At 39.4% G+C, this 25249-nt stretch overlaps 2 protein-coding genes across 2 annotated transcripts; one reads left to right on the forward strand and one right to left on the reverse strand.

Annotated features, from left to right (window-relative positions):
• Positions 1-8072: 8072 nt before the first annotated feature.
• Positions 8073-11204, reverse strand: LOC129107352 (protein c-Fos-like). Its single transcript, XM_054618816.1, has 4 exons — positions 11076-11204; positions 10318-10533; positions 9565-9672; positions 8073-9381 (listed from the first exon to the last, which is right to left on the reverse strand). The coding sequence occupies exons 1-4, from the start codon at positions 11202-11204 to the stop codon at positions 8653-8655; spliced, it is 1182 nt and encodes a 393-aa protein (XP_054474791.1). The 3' UTR covers positions 8073-8652.
• Positions 11205-16188: 4984 nt separating this feature from the next.
• On the forward strand, positions 16189-18573 carry LOC129107117 (protein c-Fos-like). The gene is made up of 4 exons (XM_054618501.1): positions 16189-16458; positions 16869-17087; positions 17199-17306; positions 17427-18573. The coding sequence occupies exons 1-4, from the start codon at positions 16324-16326 to the stop codon at positions 18114-18116; spliced, it is 1152 nt and encodes a 383-aa protein (XP_054474476.1). The 5' UTR covers positions 16189-16323; the 3' UTR covers positions 18117-18573.
• The last annotated feature ends 6676 nt before the right edge of the window (positions 18574-25249 follow it).

Raw genomic sequence — 25249 nt, forward strand, 5'->3', positions numbered from 1 at the left:
TTATTGTATTCGTATTAGTTTGTTTCTGTACTTTTGCTCTGGTTTATGCTCTTAGATGCTTGTTTAAGAAAGGAGATGCACTTATGACTTCTGGTGACTAGTAGTTCTCTTGAATACCTATGTTGAATACACTTATTGTAAGTCGCTTTGGATAAAAGCGTCTGCTAAATGACTGTAATGTAATGTTATGTAATATTATTATAGTATTATCAGCAAAATGTATTCCTACGTAAAGTAACAAAAGTATATGCACTCATGGTGCAGAAACACTCCTTTCAGAGTATTGAAATGCATTATTATCAGGTATCGTAACGTTTAAGTTTTCAATGTGCAGCCCAGTTTTAAATACTTTATTCACTAGTGGCGAGTAAAGCACTGCATCACAGTTCATAACTTCCTCTCCTCAAGAGTTCTGTTTTTAAATTCTTATGATGACAAGTTATTAGTAATGTAGTGGAGAAAAAAAGGATGATGTTTCTAACTTTTATACAGTAAACTAAAGTAGCATTAAATAGAAATACTCAATGCAAACCTGCCACAAGATTGACCTAATTGAGCTACAATACTTCAATATATGTACTTATTTACGCTCCACCCCTGTCTACAGGTATAATACAGTATTGCAATGTTGGTCTAAACAAAATCTAACATTTGCCTTTTCTTTTTTTCTAAAAACATGTAAGTAGGTGCAAGACATTTGAATACATTTGGAGGACTTTTATTGGAGAACTGCTCCCAACATTTTTTGCTTGTGAATCCTAAAACAAATCTGTGTCTATTTGTAACCTCTCGTATACCATGAATCATGTTCTGATCCCTCAGATTAATCCAGTGATCTCTTGTGAGGTTGGGAGCTTCTGATGTGGAGGATTGACACTAGGACACTCTACCCTGCAGCACATGCTATTATTAGTCTTTTATTAGATTTAAATGGCACTTAAATCCCTCAGAACACAATACTCATGCTAATTTACGGGAAAGGATGTGGCTTCAAACCTGATTATTTTGCAAAGATGTTTAACTTGTTAATTGACTGCAAAACCTATGAAAAAGGAAATTAGCCATTTAGGCTCTTATAGTGAATTTGGTTTGTCAGCAGCTGACGATGGTCCCAGACATCTAATGACCTTTTTAAGGATCAAACTAAATTAACCAGCCAAATAAAACTTGCAGCCTCCAAGTAACAAAAACAAACCAATTAACACCCAATACAGTTCCAAAAAATGGAGGGAATAAATGTTTTGTTTGTTGACAACAAGTTCTGGCTTTATTTTTCAGTACAAAGAACAGCCATCACTTCCTGTTTAATCAGGTTATTTACCTTTCACTTTGTTTATACATTTATACAAGACAAAAAAAATGAAAGTACAGAAATGCTTTATTTTCACAACTGTTATGAAAGATTTTCATTGGTTGTATTTCACTATACCCCAAAGTCCTTTGGCCATTTTCTCCGATTAACTCACAGAGGGCAGAAGTGGTATTATTTCAGGTGGTAGAGGAAGTTTAATGCCTCAGTAATGCAGTAAATCCTGCAGGGCATTCGCACATGTAGCTTTAGCTGCTGTGAAATCCAATTTTATTTGCTCTCCTTAGTAAAGCTGTGACTTGATTCATAACACGTAAGAACTAAAAACACACACATGCAGAAAATCACGTACAAGTATTTCTGATGGAGAATCCAGAAAGTTCAGTAAACCTGATGGATGTCTCCTCTTGCTGCTTCCCTCTAGTGAGAGCAGCTGTAACTACATCACACTGTTCTGCTCTTATAGAAATGAATTGTGTCTTTTTAAAGTGGCAGTTCTTAAGATTTCAGTCCTGGTTCATTTAGAATTTCTATTTTTGGGTGTAACAATTGTATTGTGCTCAGAGTTTAGCAGTCTGATACACAACCTTCAAGTTTCCAGAATATTTTGCAAAGTTTAAAAAACATCTTTTGTTTTTATACAATTGAGGAAAAACAGGAAAAGACTATGTTTTCCCTGGGAATGTCATCACAGACGTGCAGTTTAAAATACTACAAATATATGCATATTGCAATACTTGACTTAGCTGACGTTTATTTAAATGAAATTTCCTAGATTGCAACTTTAAAGCACATTATAGGGGTATACACTTTTAAAGAACTGAAAACTACCCTTGGAAATATAATGCTTAATAGCTTCTCACTCTATATCATTTTTTTACTTCAATGCTCAACGTTGTGCATGACTATAATGCATCGTTTACTATAGCCATATATCATTTAAATCAAGAATAACCCATCCATCCAGTGCATCTTTTAGGATACCTCGGGTTAATATCATTACCTTTATCTGAGGCTCAGTAGTTTTTTTTTACACAATGCCATCTCAACTGTTCCACCTCCAATAAGCAGATGAGTTATAAGAGGCTCTCTAAAATACCCCACTCAGTTCCTTTTTTTAGATTCTAATTCGGTTCTGCTGTGATTTATGTCTCGCATCTGAGGGAGGTCGGGGGGGGGGGGGGCTGTGCGTCACTGTCCCTCTTAACATAGACGACAAATTTCAATAGAGGCATTTAGGGTTAATAAAGCAGAACTGAGCAGACAGGCAGACGGATTTCATGAACAAGAGGGTCCTGGACATCCGTAAAACCGTTCGGAGGTTTTCCCCTTTGCATGAGTAGACTTTCTGCTGAATTCCTCCGTGCCCTGCAGGAAGGCAGCCAGAGATGTCACTCAGTACATGAACACACATGGTGCAGGCCCGTTTAGCTCTTTAAGCCTTTAAGAGGGAATTGTTTCTGCCAAGAACAATAAGCTTTGATAATGACCCTATGAAAAAAAATATATACCAGTCTGGATTTGCAGTCCAAGTATGCAGAGTGTGTTAATTTGTACAACAAAAGTTACCAAGTTGTGAATGTGAAATGACAAAAAGCACTGCTGTTATTTTCTTGTTAAGTGTTTGAAGCATGTAGTTTGTTTGCTCTATTTGAAAGATCAGAATCATGTCTTATTATACGCATCAACATCCATCTCTATTTTTGTCTTTTCCAAGCTTCCAGAAAGTCTTAACACATAATCTTCTGTGCACTTTTCACCAGCTGCCCAAATGATGAATGGAGACGGAGAGCAGTTTGTGGTTTTGCAGCTTTGCCAAACTCATGCAGAGTTCTTGCTGTTTGGGCGTCACAAGTCAAGGTAAAAACGTAAAAACAGCTTTTTGCACAACCAAGCATTATGTTTTTCTGTGTCTTTATTTATTAATTTATACATTAACACAAGTTTTAGTTATTATATTTAATGATAAAACACCAGCTTCTTATTAATACTTTGCATTCCTGTTGACCACTTAAAAGGGATGTTAACAAGTCATATTCTCTCATTTATTCACCATGATTCAAATCAGTTTGTTGAGCTTACATTTTTTTGTCGTAGTATTATCCAAAACCACATATTTGGGAAATACCCACAAAACCAGACACCTCCAGACACATCCTGACTCATCAACCACCACACTGCAGACAGTATAGAAAAACATTGTGTTTTATCACCGCTCCATTGAATTTTCTTCCTTACTTCCTTTTTTCTTCTTTCAAAATAATCTCAGACAGTTGTAGAAAACGTCAAAATATGTCTAGTAGTGTGTAAACATGCAGGTTATTAAAAACTGTAGGACAGATGTCCTGCAGTGTGCCCGTTGGTGCATTACTACAGAATGGTATTTCCCCTTTCTGACTACAAATGGTTCATCAGCAAATCTGATATTATTCATTGAACATCAAATCTTGCAAATAGTAACATGCATTAATATGCTGTACATGATGAATACAACCATTGTCTCAACTGATACATACTGTGTATAAACATTCTGCTTCCCAGTGTTATACATGATCGTGACATTCCTGTGCATTGAACATATACACAGATCAAATAATAGCCCCTCTTGACGGATTTATGTGTGATGCTGACTCCCATGAACTCCATTCACAATAACAAATCAATCACTTAGTGCAACAATTGCATGCTGTTGTTGACTTTAAACCCTCCCCCTCTTCATCTTCATCTCCCTCTCAGAACACAAGGCTGCTGTTGTGAGCTCGCGTTTCCATTTGAGTCAAAGCTCCCATTGTTATACGTAAGCGCTGTCAGACATGGACTCACCGTTATCGTGTAGCATCACCGTCTTTAAATAACACATTATTTAGTGGAAAGAAATGGTTATTTGCAGTTTTATACACATCTATAATTTGATGGTACGGTAGTCGTGAAAGAAATGTGTTTTATATAAATAAAGTATCAAATGAGATCTTTTTTTCCCCTTCTATTATATCATTAAAAATGTCATCTCCAGTTGGAATAATACATTATTGTTTGAGTAAATTTTTGCATTCATTTCATCTTTACTGTTACAGCAATGCTCTCTCATAACGTCACTCATGTCAGGTGACCCAGTCTTCCCAAACTCTGTATGACATTGATTTATTCCTGTAAATATAGCACTTCCTTGGGAATATCACAGCAAGCAGGGAAGCAAGTGGTCAGGAGGTGTATGAGGATGAGATAACAGAGGTGGAAACAGTGAGAACACAACAACGAATAGAAAGATAGAGGTCTGTAACCAGGCAATGTGAGACATATTACAGAGTGCTGATGTTGCTGGGAGTAAGTTCATCCTGAAACATGACTGTAGTAAGCAAACTTCTCCATGTTTTGCATCTTATACATTAGTAATGACCAGAAAATGTTTTACAATTCCTATTTGTTCAAGGTGCTATACGTAGAAAAACATGAAAACATACACACACACACACACACACACACAACAATATACATAGGCTATGTGTACATAGACTGCAGAGTGCATAAGAACAAAACGTATGGAGGTTTTAGACTAAACTCTACCAAATGGAAACAAGTAACAAGCTTACAGTTTTGCAGTTTGTCCATATTGATAAGTGTGTGTGTGATAAGTATAGATTTTGGAGTAGGTCATCACATTTACAAGCTGCGACGGCGACGCTGGTATTGTTTTCACCTTGTGAGTCTGAGTCTGAGTCATCATGGTATAATGTGGACCTGGAGGACTTTGCCAGGTGTTTGTATGTCTGTAGACAGATTGCATCACCGCAATAACGACACAACCGTGCAAGATGCAGTCACAAAACTTATCATGTGTGTAGATAAAAATGAGGCGGTGTCACACACACACTTTACACCCCTGGTCTGATTTGGCTTTGCAGCAGGTGTGATCCAATCACAAGATGGTCTACTATTAGTAAATGATTATAAGGCTGTTTCCAAATTCCCTAACTACTAACTTCACTGACGAAGGTAAAGTGTAACTTATAGGGCTGTTTCCTTGAGAGTCATTTTGACATGTCACAGTAGGAAAAGCACACATTTAAATAGTGAACAATTAGCTGCTTCAGTTTCAGGTTCCTGGTTTTGTGCATGCTGTCACACTGTCATGCCGTATTGGGACACTTTTGAATGTTATCCTGTGCTTTTTCTACTATGACACATCAACATGTTACTCTGTTTAAAGGACCCTTTACCCACACACAATTGTTTTCTGACATTCTGGGTGAATAAACCTCTGTTCAGGTATGATTTTAATTATATAAGGCCACAAACCTGCATGAATAAGTAAAAGGTGTCCTCTTGCTCACAAGTGCAACCAATGTAACAGGAGAGTGAGGGAGATGTCAATCCAGCAGATTGAAGACGCCCACACAATCCTGACAAGAACTGTAATCGGCTAAAATAATGCAAACACCTGTGCACTTGTTACTAAATTATTACTAAGTACTACTATATGATCAGTTTATGAAATGCAATTGATTTCTTTCACCCAACAGCACATCAGTTAACTAGGACGGCTCAGTTTACAGCAGCTGCAGTATTTGATAGAAGCTTAGAAATTATTTCATCATTAATAATTATCCAACAATGCAGAGTACTTTTACCTTTTACATTACATTTTGCTATAAAGACTCCTGTTCTTATACTTTTGTAAAATTATGAATGTGTGAGTTCGACATTGAGATAGTGTTACTTTAACCAAAAGATCTGAATACTTCATCCACCACATTCCACATTCTCCAGAGGAGTCCAAACCAGCTTGTGTACTGATGGTTGGTTGTGAACAGCGTGATCTATGATCTATGTGATATTCTCAAACTCTGAAACAGATCTTTGGAGTTTATCACACTGCTGGACACACAAGAGTTTGATGGAACAAGTGGACAAAGAGTGAGTCAGTAGACATCATCAGATCTGTTGACGGGCCCATCCATCATCACTCTAAAATAGCTGGGCACCGAGACAACACACACACACACACACACACACACACACACACACACACACACACACACACACACACACACACACACACACACACACACACACACACACACACACACACAATGTTGATAAAATGAGGAGAAACCCAGTTGTTTAATGCTGAACAATGCTCACGTTGTAGCTCCCCCTACTGACCAAAGTTAAATACTGCACTTCTCACATACTCTTGTCACTGCTGCTGCTATATGGAAACATGGCAGATGTTGCAAAGAGCTCAATAAATAAATAAATGAATGAATGCAATTGAATTTATTGTGGAATGTGTTTAAATGAAGTGCATTTGACCACTGCAGTGTTATCACTAACAACTAACAGGCTGTGCTCATTAAATGCCCTGTTTGCAGTTTCATTGTAAACCTTTTTCATTGTAAACCTTTGTTTAAACTTAATTTTAGCCATTTATTTATTTATTTCCAAGTGATATTTTTATATACTGCCATATGTTCAGGTTGGGGGAAGGGTCATATATGTATGTAAATTGTGTTAAATGTATAAAACCAATAAATATATGTTTTGGTTTTTTTAAATGCCCTGTTTACTGTTCCGAGAAATGCTTTGGCACCTTTAAATGACTAATTAGAGCACTAATCACCATGCACGGGATACCCGCTCTGTAATTTATGAGAACGTTTCGGTGTCCGAGCAGCAGGCCTCCTGCTCGCTCCTGCTTCGAGCTTTTCCGGTAACGTCCTCCAGGCCATTGAAATATGACACCCCGTCGCCGTGGCAACAAAACAACTGCAATTACCCAAACATGGTCAACGGAAGTGATACGAATGCGGACTAATGGCGTGCTGACGTAGGCACGCACTGACGTACGTAAGCGCTGCTGTAGAACCGGATTCCCTTGACCGTGACAATAGTTGGAGCCGAGAAGGAGCTATGAATAAATAATTAACCCGCTGTTTCTGCAGCTCCCACTCAGTTTTAAACACGTTTCAGTCCCCAGTGGTTGCACTTTATGTAATCCTGGATCCAAAAATAGGCTCGCTGACATCTTTTATGGGCTCAGATGAAAATATTAATATTCCTGAGTTCATTCTTGGCCCTCTTCTTGGGGCATAATTGTTATTTGTATAAAGCTATTATAGGATATCACGTCATCTTTATTAGCAGATTGGACTGTTGTCGTGGATGTTCAGGTTTCTGTGTTAAACTTATAAACTGAGATCATTCTTGACCTTGGAAATATCAGTTCAACAAACATTACATTACATTACATTACAGTCATTTAGCAGACGCTTTTATCCAAAGCGTACCACAAGGTCTCTTAAGTAGCTGTTCTGGAGCTTTTGATCATATCTCATAATATGTTTTTGACATATGAAGTTTGCTCAATTGTAGTTGATGATGAAACTTCCTTTTTTTCCTCAAGCACTTGTTGTCTTCTTGTCCCTTTTTAAACTCAGGATCAAAATTCACACCTAACCTTGGAAAACACGGTCCAGAAAACATCTCATCACAGGGTCCAAGGTTTAGGAGCTTTCATTCTTATTACATGAACTTCCTCAGCAAGTGAAGAGACCAGTTAAAACACTAAAACGATAAGAAGCCATTAAAATTCTCAGACAATGAGGAAATTTGAACATCTGCAATGCCATGCCTACTGAGCAAACACCACCTGTTGATGACGGTGATAGAAAGCAGAACAGTTAATAAAACACCTGTGGTGAGAATGTTTAATCAAAAGAATATTCCTAAATGATAACAACAGAAAAACACTGCTCATGGTTGTCATATTTTATTTCCAGCGTTATACAATTTTTTGCATCTGATAATTTCTGATAAGTAAAAAAATAAACTATGTCATAAAATACATCTTGTTAAAATACATGACGTGATCTTTTTTTTATATGGAAAAAACTTGAAAGGAAATGTCATGTTAGGGGGGACACCTTACAGCAAGATGTGACACCTACACACTACACTTTAGTAACCCTGCTATTTTCACTTGTTACAACACAACTTTGTCAACAGTATTACGCATACGTTAGGCTATTGAGCATGATCTAACTTCACATCACATTTAAAAACACAAGAAACCACCTCTTCTTGGACTACAGATGACTTGTATTTGCATGCATTTTTGTCAGCCAGGGCAAAGTCTCACCTCGGGGAGTTTCACCAGCAGTATGGAAGAAGTCAAACCCTGTTACAGTCACAGAAAACATGTCATGTACACAATCTTTGATGTTAAGATTTACACAACATCAAAACTCACATTACAAAACATTGTTTGTTTTTTTAAGAGAGGGATCATAGCTTGCTGGCTGGTTAGAATACAATAACAGTATCGTTGCATAACTTCTTTGCATTCACAAGGCCAGAAGTGTCGGGGAGTTGAGACTATCTTTCATTAGCTCAGACGCACCGAGGCCGCCTTTGAGGCTCTCGAAGCCCTCGGCCAAGGAATCAATCTCGGAGTAATTAAAGGAAAACACCGTGCGGTAATTGCTACAAGTGGGACTGGAAGACATGATAGGCGTGCTCAAAGACTCAAGGTCGTTCGCCACGGACTTGTACAGGGTTTCCCAGTCTGAGAGGCAGAAGGGGCCGCTCAGGTCTATGTCTGGGACGGATGCAGCCATCTCTGGAGTCACTGCCATCTCCAGGCTGGGCACCAAGTCATCCAGGTCGTCTCCTTTCAAGTCCTCCAGAGTCTCCTCTTCTGCACTCGAACACAGGAGGATGTTGGAGTTCCCCAAAATGGCAGCAGCGGGGATGCAGGGGACACTGTCCATGTCTTGACCCATGGAGGCGTCTCCGATGGATGCGTTGCTCTCCGGGGGTTTTCCATCATCTAAGATGGACAGCAGCTGTGGGGAGGCCGGAGGATCCTGCAGCATGGTGTCAACATCATCTTCTTTATCCTCCTCCTCTACCTCCTCCACCTCCTCTACCTCCGCCTCATCACCGTCATTTTCAGGGAGCTTGCAGGATGGTTTGTGGGAGACTAAGACCTGCTCCAGTCTCTCCTTCTCCTTCAGCAGGTCAGCTATCTCCATCTGGAGGGCAGACTTCTCGTCTTCGAGCTGGTCCGTTTCCTGAGGTGAGGCGGGACAAAATCAGATGAAGGAATTTTGCACCAGGAATGCACAAAAACATTGCCGGTGTATGTGCTCCTGTTCTTTATGCTGGACGGTGACATGTCATGGTGTCCTCAGGCTCTAGAGGAGAACATGTTGTGCAGATGTTATCTATATCATAGAGTAAAACAGCATACTTACAGCTTGCAGGGTGTCTATCAGCTCCCTCCGTCTGTTGCGACACTTCGCTGCAGCAATTTTGTTCCTCTCTCTCCTGATCTTCCTCCTTTCCTCCTCCTCTTTGGAAGGCTAAAATCAATCAGGGGAGGAAAAAAAAAAAAGACCATTTAAATGCTCTTCCTGCTGAGTTTTGCCATATCAGCAGTTGGCTCTTCGGCACCATTTCACTTGCCAAAAGAAGAAGAAGAAGAAAAACCAGTGTATGCTGGGAATACTGATCTGGTCGGTGCAGACTGTCTTCCAGCTCAGGCGTTAAAATGCTGCACCACTGGCACGCTCCGGCCGACCACGTGAACGCGCACTTAAATGCAATTTCCCATTCATAAACAGCTCTGTGCTCCTTACTCCGAAAGTAATTACCCGCTGCAGCAATTAGAGGTAATCCAATCACCTGGTGTGCGACTCCCTGCAGTCCTTTATTTGCACTAGTCGCTACGTAAATTTTCCTTTACCACCAAAAAAACAACAACAATTGCATTCTCTTTCGCGTCCTGTTGAAAATATCGCGATAACTGCATTTTCATATTAACCTCTACCAGTGGAAATGAGTTGTGGTGAGGAATATGATAGGGTATTATTAAAGACCAATCCGGACTTGATTGATTGATTGATTGATTGATTGATTGGTTGATTGGTTGATGGATTGGCTACCTGTATATCTCTGAGCTGACATTTCATCACCCCCCCTCCTCCCCTTCCTGTTTTCTTGCATACCTTGTCTTTCAGCCCTTTCCTGTTGGAGGGCTTTGCCTTGTTTGCACCTGCCGGGGAAGACGACTGGGTCGAGCCGCGAGTTTTGGTCTTTGCACGGCCGGATGACGGAGAGACAGATGTGATGACTGTCGGCTGCACCATCCACCTTAGAACCGGCGAGGTTGAGATTGCAGTCACAGTCGGAACAAAGGAGTCTGCTGCACTGGACTCAGAATCCTGGAAACAGAGAGACATGCATATGCATGCAGGCAAACACTCGTTTAGCTTATCTGATTAATGAGAACACACGTTCGTGGCTGACCTTTGGATGTGCTTAAATGGTACATCAATCATTTGTCTGAGGAATGCCACACACAAAAAAAAAAAAGACAAAATCAATACAGTCTACGAATCTATCAAAATCATCTCTCATCATCAAGTCCTTATCAATCATTTCCATCATCTCTATCATCATCATTACTCTAAAATGAAAGGTCACGACCAAGACAGGTCTGTGACAAACAATTTTCCTTCAAATAAAACAGAACATTATGGCGCTGTTTTTGCGGATTACACAGATGCATTTGCATATGTGTTTCTATAAAATAATTCCCAGCAAAGGAAATGCTGTCAGCCTGCACACATGCTGTGAGATGTTCTTGGGTGCGTGTGAACATTTTGTACCATGGTCGCCTTATCCGACCCGTATTAGCCTCATGCATGAATGACCCTGCAATATGTGTGAGGATTATTTATGGGATGATCAGATCCGCTTCTACCTTGGTGCTGTCCACTGATGATGAAAGCGAGTCAGGAGGATGCTGGCTGCATCCAGGGGTGTCCCCGCCAGGCGATGCTGTGCTACAGCTGGACGATGAGTCGAACTCAGTGCTGGAGTCTGGATGCATGTTCTCGTTTAAAATCACTGCATAAAAAAAGATAGAACAGCCTATCAAATCTAAGTAGAAAACTCACAACTAAAGCACTTCTTATATTCCATTTGCTGGGTTCATAAATGGAAACTGTGCAGATATAGTGGAGAGGCCCGCCTTTTATAGTGAGCTGGAATTTTATGAATGAAATCTGTTTGGTGAGACCGAACCATCGCACAGAGGGAGAGGTGCGAGGGGGGGGGGGGGGGGACGAGCAGATGTTCTCCAATTCAGCTAATAAATCCGTGGAATTGTTTGGACAACACTATTAGTAGCCACTTAATCTGTACTTGTTTTTTTAACTCATATATTAAAAAAAAAAAAAAATCGAGCATAGCCTATATTTAGTGACACCCCCGCCTGCTTGAGGAGCCCATCGTCATGAATGAACTAAGCTACGTCACATCATGTATGCAGCATCTGCATCATATACATTATGTTCCCTATACGTCCCCGTATGTTCACCAGACATATCTCAATTATTTTGGCGCATTCAAGGAAACAGAATGTTCTTGGAGGAGAAAAGAGGTGATGGAAATGCAATATATTAAAATACATTTCTCTATGTCCCATATGGTACATTATAAAAACTAAAACACAATAAAACAGCTGCCCCATCACATCATTTCGCCCAATATTATTAAAACCCAGCATGATTTAATTAATGCACACAGCTTCCAGCACACCGGCTGATTATTTATGAGCTTCTAAAAAAAAAAAAAAAAAAAAAAAAAAGTGTCATCCATATATCACACTGCTATTTTTTTCCCCACCTGTCTCTGCATATGAATAGAGCTCCAGCAACAGAATTGTCGCTGTAGTAAAGCAGCCAATCGCCGAATGGACCAAGCGAGCCATATATGGAGTTTCCGGTGAGACAGGGGCGCGCTGTGGTGCTCTGAGAGCGCGCAGACGGACGTGTGTGTGTGTGCGTGTGTGTGTGCGTGTGCGTGTGTGTGGCCCACTCACTCACAGTCACAAAAGAAAGTGAAATATGCGCCGATCGTCATGCATTGTACCTGATAACAGCGTCACTGTGCCACTTTTAGGACCAGAAGACGAGAGCAAACCCCTGCACTCAACCCTCCTCCTTATGCAGATATAGATATAATCATTAACCATATGCTGACATCTATTGCTTTATTGCAGATGATTACAAATGCTATTATTGATTCATTTGATGGCTGATTTTCTTGCATGATTATTTTCATTGCAATTTATTGGCACCATGTTATGTAAGCGTTATTCCCGCACAGTATATCTCATTGTTTGGGCTGGATATGATTATATTTAGGTTTCAGATGACCTGACGTGATTGCTGACGTGAGAGTGATAGTCGTGAATAGAGGGGGCCTCTCCCCGCTCCGAGGGGCTGAGCTCCCGTCTGCTTCCCGGCAGACACCCCCCCCTTCCCTTTGGGGTTCATTTACGGGAACATCATTAGGTGGTCGGCTTGAGCCCATTGAGCTGAAGACCAGAAGGGGGGTCAGAGGTCGGGCATGACTGCAGACAGACCCTCACCACAGCTCAAAGACTTGTTTTCATCAAAGCAACTTGAGCGTGAATGGGCTCAGAGCAGAGTTTATTTTTAGACTCAGTGACATCAGTTCATGTAAATTAAGCAAATAGATAATTGCTCCTGTTATTTATTCCTCTGCTGATGCTATGCAGGCCTAATTGAGCTATAATTAAATGTCACGGGAGATGATTTATGATTTTTTTATTTTTTTTATTTTATAACAGATTGGTTTAAAAGGAAAGCTTTCCTTTTAAACCAATCTGTTATAAAATAAAATAAAAAACTAATCACAGATTGGTTTAAAAGGAAGCTTTCCTTTTAAACCAATCTGTTATAAAAAATAAAATAAAAATCATAAATCAGTAATCTAGGCCTAGTGGGAAATTTAGAGTATACAAACTCAAAATAAATCTGACAACATTGCATTTCAAAATGCTTTCCTAAAAATGTAAGTTTTTCTGGCTAGGCTATCTCACCTATTAACCATTCTCCTTGTTGCTACAAGATGATTTAGTATGTTTATTTTAATTGCATTATTTCTTTATAATTATCATTATTATGGTCAGTCATGAGTTCTTAATTAGTATGTTCGCCAAGTAAAGCCAATTGTTAAATCATCTTTTATTTATAGTAGGCTATAATCTGCTCTTCTTACTGATAAATAACTAAAACATTGATCTAAACTGATGGTTTATGTCAGCTGCTCCTGCCAACCAGTCAAACACAACACTAAACAGTCCCCGAGGTAAACGGGTTGTTTGGAGGGAGCGCTGTCTGAGAGCCGCGACACAGACAGAGCTCTCACTCTGACGCCGTTTCCTGGAACCAGAGACGTCGTGACGTATTGTAATCTGCGTCCCCACAGACGACGCTGAAGAGCCGGTTTCTATGTTCTTTGTGGAGTGATCCCTCGTCACAACACAAACGATCGTTGTTGCTATGCAAAATGAGCACGTCACTGACGTGAATGGGTGGAGTGTTGCTAAGACAACGAGGAATGTTCAACAAAACAGGAGCGCGGGAAACAATACAGAATTGCTTTAACCTAAACCCATGCACTTTGCCACACTAACACTATTGTCAACACTTGAGTGCTTTTTTCAACGTTATGTTTTTAATATTTCCACTTCATTTAAAAACAACAACAGCCTGTAGCCTACACTGTTTGATAAAGTGGGGCAATCCCTGAATGACCCCTTGGAATGCAAAGGAAAAGAGGGAAACTTAACACAACTTTAAGTTTAAGTTTATGTTCTTTGCCCATTCTTAACTTTTTTTAAATGCTTAGTCCACAAAAAAATACCTGCCAGCAAGTTGCTGACACTACTAATACTGTGTTCCATGGGCCTACTTCACTTCTAGGGGCTTGTTAACATGTTGTAAAGCAGTCATTAAGTTAAAGTCTGAATGTTGTGTCAAAGTTTCACTGCAGGGATTCTCGTATAGCCTGCTATGCAAATAATGAGGATTCCCTCTACAACGGTATAAGGGAAGTCCTTTATGATCACCTGGACACACCTAAAAAAATAAACTGCTGTCGTGCAAAAGCCCACATAAAACCAGTTATCAGCTTGCTCTGCAAGTAAACACACCCATGCATGTATTGCGCACAGAAGGTACAAGCACCGCCTGTGGGCAGAACACACATGCAGTTACCCATGCTCTGACATGAATTAATGAGGTTCTTGGCATGTGTTTAGATAGTTGTTTTGAATTACATCCAAATCATGCACAGTGCTTTAGCCCATTCCAAATAATGTTTGTCTTTTCCAACTCAGATTATCTAGAAGAAAAGAGTCACAAATCAAAAAAGGTTGAAAGTAAGTTCTGTAAGTGAAAACTATATAGTTTTAAAACTGTAATAATATAAATCAAACATCTGAATTCAAACATCAACCCTTTTATAAAACCTATGTCTTCAGTTTAGCAAGTTTTTATTGATTTGCAGAACTTTTTAGTAGAACCATGTCATGTCATGTCATGGGGCCAGTCAGTGTGACCGAGGCAGTGATAGGTTGTACCATTATATTCAATGAGGACATTTGTCTGTTATTTATATGACAAACTCTAAACTCTGCTATGACTGGAGAGTTGCATATGTAGTGAGAGCAGTTGGAGTTTGATGAGGTAGCTGAGATGAGTCGGTGGAGCTCTGCCTACTGAAAGACATCTAACACAAGCACTTACCTGATTGATGATAGTTTAGGTTAATGAAAGTGTAAATGTATTTAGTTTTTTCGCATTTTATATACCATGTCAGTGAGCTATAAAATGCATTAAAGGCTCTTTTACAGTACCAGTCAAAAGTTTGGACACACCTTCTCATTCAATGTTTTTTCTTTATTTTTTATTCCTTTATTTTTTTCTACATTGTAGATTAATATTGAAGACATCCAAACTATGAAGGAACACATATGGAATTATGTGGTAAACAAACAAATGCTCAACAAACCAGAATATGTTTTATATTTAAGATTCTTCAAAGTAGTTGAATGAGAAGGTGTGTCCAAACTTTTGACTGGTACTGTACATAAAGAAATAATGATGCATAGATTAATTAATAATAAAAAATAATCATTAGTTGCAGCCTGTATTATTACAGAGACACATCTAGTCATTTTGCTTTATCTGGTATAAACTCAAGAATTAGACAAAGTGTGGACAGTAACATGACTGTACAATGGTGCCAAAGTTTAATTAATTAACATGTTTTAATGTGTAAAGTATTAAACAGCAGCACAGTTTGTGTCCAAACTTTTGACTGGTACTGTATAAGAAGAGTAAAAAGAATAGGAAACAAAAATAAGACTGCTGTATTCATCTCCTTGATATAGATAATAGTTGAATAACTATTGAAATTGGCAGTGTTGAAAATGTACCAGCATTTGTGTGTTTTGTTGCGTTTGTTCGATACTCTCAGTTCAGAACAGACAAATTTGCATGTTCAAATTTATCTTAGATGTCCTTTGCTATGTAGGATGTGCTTCAGCTGACCATTATCCCACTTATTCAGGGTTCACAACAGCCGCTGTGTTTGTTGTCTTACATAACGTCATGCCGCTGTCGGCCAATCTCAGACTGTGTGTTTCCCAGCAGGGACCGCCCTTTTACAGGATGCACCATATTAGGAAAATGACGTATCGGGGATCCCGTTCTGGAATATTCCATTTCTCGAGGATTAGTTTAAACAATATTTCTTACTGTTACTGTTACTTTTAACTTTAAACAGCACAAAGTGTGATTGTATTATCACATATATGTGTGTTCAAATCATTTCCAGGCAGTATTGTGCATGGCTGCTGCGTCGTTATGAGGCTGTTTTGGTGTTTTTCTCCCCTCGGTGTCGGGTAGAGAGCGCGCCCCTTTGCCGACGTCACTCGGCCGGCCCTTCTCGGGCTATAAAAGCGCTCCGTGCTCCCTGAGCTGGCACCCAAACTTTCAGTACCAGAGCAACTACAACAGCAAAGATATCAGGAGCCGGATTTGAGACTTTCTCCTGAACCCTACGAAAGTATTTCCTCAACTTTCATCTGTTTGGATCTCCCTATTTGTTTTCTTTTTTTTGGGGGGAGAAAAATGATGTTTACTACTTTCAACACGGAGTGCGATTCCTCCTCTCGCTGCAGCACCGCTTCTCCGTCCGGGGACAATCTGGGATATTACCCGTCACCAGCGGGATCTTACTCCAGCATGGGATCTCCCCAGTCTCAGGTATGTCCAGTCAAATATTACTAATGTTTAATAAGAATGTATAACAATATGATATTCACATGTATGTGTTTGCATGTAACTTGATAAGATATACCATACTAAATGATTCTCATAAAGTTTCAACTTTATTAAAAAAATAATAATTCTAAACTGACTGACAAATATAGCAATAGCTTATATGCCGAGTTGTGCTGGAAATAGCCTATTGATTTGCGCTGCATACACTTCAAGGGGCGCTTCATTCATCCACCTGGAAACCCCTTAGAGAGAATGTAACGTCACAGTTGACATCACATGGATATTTTTAAACCTACCAGGCTTTTTATAGACCATCCTGCAATGCTGCATCCCCATCCTGAAAAACGTATACCAAATGTACTCATGATCCTTTTTTGCTTCATTACCCACAGGATTTCACTGACCTGACAGCATCAAGTGCCTCCTTCATCCCCACCGTCACAGCTATTTCGACAAGCCCAGATCTGCAGTGGATGGTCCAGCCTTTGATCTCCTCAGTGGCCCCTTCTCACAGAGCTCCCCCCTACAGCCCCAGCCCTGCATACTCCAGACCAGGCATGAGGTCTTCATTCAGGGCGCATAACTCTAATAAGAGGGGCAGAATGGAACAGGTAATTACCGTCTAACTAAAGTGTTACATCATTTTAAGTGTAACTTCCACGTTGCACTGGATTAATTATCACAGAGCTGGAGACTTAACTTATTTCTTGTGTTATGTTCAGGTGACACCTGAGGAGGAAGAGAAGAAAAAAGTTCGCAGAGAGAGAAACAAGCAGGCAGCAGCAAAATGCCGCAACAGGAGGAGAGAGCTCACAGACACTCTGCAAGCTGTAAGTACTCCTCAGATTTACCACCATTTGTCAAAATGTATTTCTCGCCCCACAGCTAATAGCCGTGTTATCCAACAGCCAAGCTTAATGCCACTTCTTCTATTTCTCCCCCTCTCGCAGGAAACAGATGAGCTAGAGGATGAGAAGTCCATCCTGCAGAATGATATTGCTAATCTTCTAAAGGAGAAGGAGAGGCTCGAGTTCATACTGGCTGCCCATCAACCCATTTGCAAAATCCCCTCAGAGCTGGACACTGACTTCTCCATGGTGTCCATTTCATCTTCCCACCCCTGCCTCTCCACCGCCGTGTCCTCCCAGACACAGATCACCATCCCAAAGTCAACCACTATCACTTCCAGCCTGCCAACATTCACTTCAACCTCCAACTCCATCTTCTCCAGCATCAGCAGCAGCAACAGCTCCATCCTCTCCACCGCCACCATCTCCTCCAGCAGCGTGGTCAAGATGACAGACCTGGACTCCTCCGTCCTGGAGGAGTCTCTGGATCTGCTGGCAAAGACGGAGATGGAGACGGCGCGGTCAGTTCCGGAGGTTGACCTGTCCAACTCCCTCTACACAACTCAGGACTGGGAGCCCCTTCACGCCTCAGCCAACACCAGTGACTTTGAGCCCCTGTGCACACCTGTGGTGACCTGCACACCAGCCGGCACCACCTACACATCTTCTTTTATGTTTACCTTCCCAGAAGCAGACACCTTCCCCTCTTGTGGCACCGCCCACAGGAGAGGAAGCAGCAGCAACGACCAGTCCTCTGATTCCCTCAGCTCCCCAACCCTGCTGGCCCTTTAAAGACTCTTCCAACAACAATAGTACTTCCTATTAAGCACATTTTCTTGATGTATGAAATAACTGTGCAGATCACAGGGCTAGTGAATGGAGATTTACCAGGAAGCAAATTATTTATGATTTAATTTGCCTTTATCTATACTTGCCTATTACACCGATGTAGCAAGTTTAAAAAAAGCATGTTTCAACTAATACCACCTAGTCGTTTTATGAGTTCATATATGATTTAATGGTGCTAGATAAACAAAACTTGTTGTAGTGTTGATGTGTTCAGAGCAATAGTTATTATCGATCCAGTTTGTTTTTCTGGCTAAATGGAATGTGAGAGTAATTGTGAACTGTTTGTGAAACAAAAAAAACAACAACTTTAAACTGACGTGCTTTGTCTTAACCATGATGGTCTGAGTGGTCTATGAAGTTTTCTGTGAAAACATAAGTGGTTTTAATTTATGAAATTCCAATTTATTTTTTTACAGAGAGAGTAAAGATTAAATGTTGCTTGTAAGATATGTAAATAAAAGATAGTGATATTTAAATTCAATTATCTGTGTGGTTGAATCTGTGGCACTCTCCATATATATATGTATTTATATATATGTATGTTCACACATGCATAAACATTTTCTCTGGGGTGAGATAGGACAGCGGTCCTTTTTTCAACAGGCAATTAAAATAAGGCCTAAACTTAGTCTCCATAAGGGATCGCAGTCTTCTCCCTGCATCTCCACTGGCTCTATTTATTGTTCCGCCTGTTGCCAAGGTTAACTGCACGTCAGGGCTCCTACGTCAGTGCGTTCTTTCCATTTTTTTCAAATCTGCAAGCATAGCGCGATGACGTCGTACTTCCGTGCCCAAATATAGAACGCTGCCAAGATTCTCTGCTGCTGTTCGCCAGCAGAATGCAGACAGGCTTTTTCCACTAAAAACACACACACACACACACACACACACACACACACACACACACACACCTCTAAGAATCTGTCTCTGGGTTATCGCTTCACAGAATCTGATTGCTTATTGGAATTTAGAAAAAGAGGAAAACGCCAGGCAGTACTTCCCTAAACGCACCGATTATTGTCTCCTACGTGATGGGCTCGGTGTAGGATAACCGCTGCACACACATATGGTTACACAACACAGCTTGCATTAGGATCCGAAAGCAATGTCTTAACCACGATATACATTAGTTTGCTTGATTCTGTTCTCTCGGAAGTTCACAAACACATACCACCTCCCTCAGTCAAAGACACATGTGAGTTACAGCACACTGCAAGAAAATAGTCCTCAGAAATAATTTATAGAGGCACAGACAGTAGTTTGAACTTAACCCTCTTTAGCTGTGTGTTTTTTGGATGACTGGGGCATGCAGACAGCTTGACATGAAGTGCAAATTTGTGGGTTTATTCAGCCTGTTCCAAAAAAACTCTTCCTATTCCCACGAGACAGACTCTAAATGCACCTCTTCTGGAAGCACATCTGGGCCAAACTTAATACTGATGTGCCATGAAGGATGAGTGGCTCACATGTAGATACCTAACTGGGAAGATGGTGATTTGGAAAATGTATTTGCTAATTGTGTTGCATATTGTCTTTTTTTCTCCATTGGTTGTTCGTGAAGTAACAGTGACAGTCTGCAGACAAACGCACCGTGAGCTAACTCCTGACTGAAAGGTCCTATTTGTTGTTTTCCAAGAAACACAACTGACTCAACAACCCTTTTTTACTTAAGTAGTAGTCTTAATTGTTTACTTTTCATTATTTCATCACAGCTTCATAGTTGCATGTACTCTTACAGCTGGGAGTTTCCTGTCTGACTCTGTCTGCATGTTTGGCCTTATTCAGAAGGCCAAACATGACTGTTAATCCATTACTTACGCAAACAATAGTCAGTGATGAATTCTATTATAATTAAAACTAGGATAGTGATCCTGGTGTCCCTGTCTAGTGCTACTTTTTCTACTGAGTTGAATCAAACTACCTGATGAAGTTTTTGCCCTCAACATATCAGGTGATTTAGCAATTGTTGTATAACAGTTTGTCATAAAATCTTTCCTACCACTCCCTTCTACTTGTCTTTGTTCCACCTTACTTGCTCATTTCATCTTTTATTAATATTTCACCATGTTAAGAATCATCGGAAGGCGGATTGCCAAATGGCTTTGGACCGGAAATGGGTGTTGTGTGCATGTGAGGGACATGCTGGGTGGAAGACTACCGTCGCACAATAACTAACTTACTCTGACGTGTGTTCCCTTCCAGTGTAGACACTCCCTTTTTTTGTGCAATACAGTCAAGATAGCAGCGGTTGTTACTCTGCTTCCTGTTTGGATACAGACCTGCTCTTCCAAAGTACAACATCAGAAAAGACTTAAATATGTGTTATAGTTTAGAGAATTTAAGTTGAAGAAGTGCATTGCTTCTCCTTTGTTTCTTGCTTGCATAACACTAACTTGGATTGAAACTGTGTTTTCACAAAACCTCTTCTGTGTCACTGTGCTGTTGTATAACAGCTGAATTCTGAGTGCCTATCTGTTTTCCTTTGCACTTAAGCAGAGCCTTTTTTTTTTTTTCCTCAATAAAGCCTCAATGTGCGACCATGCAGCGACTAATAACTCTGTCTATTAATACCTCCTTGCCGGCCCCAGGGAGAAGGGGTAGCAGCAGAAATAGCAGGTGCCTATTGCCTCTTTTAACATCAGCATCAACAGCAGTAAAATTAGACCACTATGACGCCAACCTGCGTCGGTGCTGCAACCCAAGGGAGGAACCAGGCAGCGTAAGCCTGATAGAAAGAGAGGAGGGAAGGAAGAGCGAGGCGAGGGGAGGAGGAGGAAAAGAGAGTGTATGAGGATAGCAGGGAGGGAGACGGATAGAGATTCTTCTGCCTGGGTGTAATTGTGAGCAAAGTGATGATGAAACAGCCGAGGTTTGCCTCCACGCCACGACAACAAGAGCTCAGTTTGGTTCGGTTCTGTATTCACAGAAATCCATCCCCTGATACCTTTCTTTTGTCCAGAGAGGATATGAAAGCTTTACAAAACCATGAATACTTCAGTGTTTCCCCCTGTGCCTGAAAGTGATAAACAGATACTCAGTAGGTAATTAACAATGACACCAATTTAAAGTTTTACTGCAGCAAAGACAATCCTTCTTGACATTTATATTCCTTTCATTGATTTTCTGTCTGCAGGGAGTTCATCTGACATAATGCAGCCATCCTATAATAGTACATTTCTGTGGCACATTCTGTGTCATCATCAACGGTAGTGTATGACAAATCAAATTTAGTTTTTAACTCAGTCTGGGTTCTGTGCCCTTATCAGCGTATGGTCTGATTTTTGTTTGTATTTTCACTATCAAGAGGAGATAACAATGCAACTGACTGAAGGGTGTGTAGACACTTCCGTATTCCACTCTGTATAAAGTTGGACTTTCATAATGACGCGCAACCCTGAATCAGTGACTAGAGGTGATAAAACAAAAGGTTAGTCAATTGTAAGATTATTGAAGTACTTTACACATTGCACCTCACACCTGTTGAAAATATACTTGAGTATTAAAAATCACCGAAAAGTGGTTACAAGCATAATTAGGTTTGATGGGCATGTGTGACATTCACATTTTAGTATAGTTTAAAGACGTAAAAATTGAGATTAGTCATAGTTATCTGCAAAGTTTAGTGAATTTCATTTACATCCTAAAAGCTCTGTAGTCTGGAGGAGTGCGTGCTATTCTTAGCAGTTATTTGACGCACTAAGCTACAATACTGAAGGGATTTCTCTATCCAATAATTACTGTTCACGTAGTGCCAGACTCCCCACGCAGCAGCGTGTCCTCGTCTCGTCGTGCGGTATCAGTAGCAAGGATGTTTCCCTGGAAACTGGACAGCTCTATCATATGTAATTGGGTAATCCCTGAGCTGCTGACAGGAAAATAATAGCTTTGGGGATTTTTAAAATACCCCAGCCAACACTGAGCAGGATGTCTGTTTGGTAACCCGGATTTACAGTGACCACAAAGGGTGGATTAATATGCAATTACTGTAATATTGACGACTTTTGATAAAATCTTGAAAGATAACCGTTAATAGATAGAAGACCAGCGCAACAAAATGAAAGATATGATTTTAAATCTTTTAGTCTAACTGCAGTATTAATATATTTGGGAATAGGTTTAACAAATATGTACAATGATAGAAGTATATCAATCATGGTTCATTCAGCTAAAGCATGCTAGTGTCAAATAGAGTTTACATGGTATGAAACAGGGTCAATGTTGAGTACAGTACCTCAACAGACCAGACCCTGACTGGTAAATCTCTATTTTGAAAGATGAGGAAAACTCCCATTTAAGATTGCAATCCTGTGAAATAAGTGAAAGCCCCGGATGATTCTACTGTGGTTTACTCCCTTATGATTACTTGTAAGCAGTCTTCCTACATCCTGCCACTCATTATTATTCTCAGGAAAATGGCTGTTTTTACCCACTAGGGGGCCACAGGTCATGAATGTGCTGTAATCTATGTGAGGGCCCCGGTAGAGTATTCTCAAAAGCTTTGGTTGACAAAAAGGAGTTTTGTGTTAGCAGTTAAATTGTTTGTAAAATGATCTGCTTGTATAATCTCAAAACCGCTACATGTTCCATTGTATCGCTGGGCCCTTTGTACTGTGTGCTGCTCTGCTGCTTGACCACATATGGTGATGGGACATATTTGTACATATGAAGTAATATTGTACTATCTATTATTTTTCATAAACAGTACCTTTTTGGGGAAATATGAGATCAGGTTGTCCCTATCTAAGCTTGAAACTAGAAAATACACCTGATCAATCACTAATGTGTGACACCTGTATCCTACAAACTGCAACATCCAAGACTACAAAACATGTCACTATATGTAACAAAATAGTTGAAATTCAGAGTGTTGCATGACTTTCACGCTCTACTTCAGTTTTCCTCTCTGAGTCCTGTCTATATCAGCAGAGATATTAAGATGTTTAATAGTTTGTGGTAAGTGTCTTGTGACCTAAAGACGTTTAGTCCCATTGGGAGGCTTCTAGTGGTCCCTGTTGAGTTTATACTGTCTGTCCTGGTCTTACATTGGGGTGGGATTCTCATCAGCCGACCCTTTGACCCTTTGTGCCACCTGAACCCGTTCCATCTCTCCCATTATGGGTCCCATATAGACCACTTGCTGCTACATCAAGAAATTACACCTGAGCCAGCACTATTTGAATTTTGGAAATCTTGTATTGTTTCGGCAAGCTTTGTAAAGGATAAATAATGAATATCTTATATTCTGTTTTAAGGGTGACTTTGTAACATCTGACTACAGATGAAAAAATGCTGGTTAACTCTGGCGCATTTACATTAATGTCCACTGTCCCTACCAAATAAAATAAAATATATAATAAAATATTCTCATTCAACTACTTTGAAGAATGTAAAATATAAAACATATTCTGGTTTGTTGAGCATTTTTTTGTTTACCACATAATTCCATATGTGTTCCTTCATAGTTTGGATGTCTTCAATATTAATCTGCAATGTAGAAAAAAATAATAAAGAAAAAACATTGAATGAGAAGGTGTGTCCAAACTTTTGACTGGTACTGTATAATACAATAAAATAAATAAAGACAGTGAAAAGAAGATGCCTTTATGCTCAAATTGCCTTACTGTGACTGCTACACAGATACCTCTAATCTCTCTTTTTTATGTTTTGGCCATTTAATAAGAAGACAAAGTGGACATAGGGGACCCAAACAGATGTATAAAAAATAATGAATATCTTTGTTATTTTTATCTTATATTCTGTTTTAAAAAAAACTTTGTTAAGAAAGGTTAGTTAAGAAAGGTTAAAATAGTTAAAATAGTTGTTGTTTTTTTCTCTGTCTGTAAATATAATATTTCAGTTATGTTTTTTTTTGTTTTTTTCTACTGTTTTTTATTGCTTATTTATAATACTTGTTTTATTTTATTTTTCATTTTTTATTTCTTTATTTTTTATTCTTAGCTTGTCTTCTTCTACTATGTCTCTTGTGTGCACTTTACTCTACCTGCGTATAATACTGTTGTAAGTCTGCAAATTTCTTCCTACAATGTAGAATTGAATGAGAAGGTGTGTCGGGACTAATAAAGGATTATCTCTTGTAACATCTGACTACAGATGAAAAAATGCTGGTTAACTCTGGCGCATTTACAGAAATGTTTTATTAATGTGCACTGTCCCTACCAAAATAAAATAAAACATACAGTACCAGTCAAAAGTTTGTCCAAACCTTTCATTCAACTACTTTGAAGAATGTAAAATATAAAACATATTCTGGTTTGTTGAGCATTTGTTTGTTTACCAAATAATTACATATCTGTTCCTTCATAGTTTGGATGTCTTCAATATTAATCTGCAATGTAGAAAAAAATAAAAAAAACATTGAATGAGAAGGTGTGTCCAAACTTTTGACTGGTACTGTATAATACAATAAAAATAAATATAGACAGTGAAAAGAAGATGCCTTTATGCTCAAATTGCCTCACTGTGACTGCTACACAGATACCTCTAATCTCTCTTTTTTATGTTTTGGCCATTTAATAAGAAGACAAAGTGGACATATATAAAAAAACATATTCTGGTTTGTTGAGCATTTTTTTGTTTACCACATAATTCCATATCTGTTCCTTCATAGTTTGGATGTCTTCAATATTAATCTACAATGTAGAAAAAAATAATAAAGAAAAAACATTGAATGAGAAGGTGTGTCCAAACTTTTGACTGGTACTGTATAATAAGAGTAGTAAGCAGAGTAACGAAGGAAAAAAAAAGACTACTTATAATAACAGCAGCAATTATTATAGTAGAATTATAAATATGAAATAGGGAATAGTAATAGTAATGTGAATGCAACAGTATATTGGACACAACAAAGTTTGGATGTCTTCAATATTAATCTACAATGTAGAAATAACAAAAACATTGAATTTTCTTTTGACTGGTACTGTATAATACAATAAAATAAATAAAGACAGTGAAAAGAAGATGCCTTTATGCTCAAATTGCCTCACTGTGACTGCCACACAGATAATCTCTCTTTTTGTTGTGTTTGCTCCTCCACGCCGGCGGCGGCGCTAGAGGGC

This window comes from Anoplopoma fimbria, chromosome 18, assembly GCF_027596085.1.
Source record: "Anoplopoma fimbria isolate UVic2021 breed Golden Eagle Sablefish chromosome 18, Afim_UVic_2022, whole genome shotgun sequence".
Taxonomy (NCBI): Eukaryota; Metazoa; Chordata; class Actinopteri; order Perciformes; family Anoplopomatidae; genus Anoplopoma; species Anoplopoma fimbria.

Bases quoted from the DNA above. Each gene is read 5' to 3' on its own strand.
- LOC129107352 (XM_054618816.1), bottom strand. From the start codon at position 11,204: ATGCATCCAGACTCCAGCACTGAGTTCGACTCATCGTCCAGCTGTAGC. The intron at 10,534-11,075 runs GTAGAAGCGGAT...CTCTGTTTCCAG, and splicing joins CATCAGTGGACAGCACCAAG to GATTCTGAGTCCAGTGCAGC. The intron at 9,673-10,317 runs GTATGCAAGAAA...GATTGATTTTAG, and splicing joins GGAAAGGGCTGAAAGACAAG to CCTTCCAAAGAGGAGGAGGA.
- LOC129107117 (XM_054618501.1), top strand. From the start codon at position 16,324: ATGATGTTTACTACTTTCAACACGGAGTGCGATTCCTCCTCTCGCTGC. The intron at 16,459-16,868 runs GTATGTCCAGTC...CATTACCCACAG, and splicing joins TGGGATCTCCCCAGTCTCAG to GATTTCACTGACCTGACAGC. The intron at 17,307-17,426 runs GTAAGTACTCCT...CCCCTCTCGCAG, and splicing joins TCACAGACACTCTGCAAGCT to GAAACAGATGAGCTAGAGGA.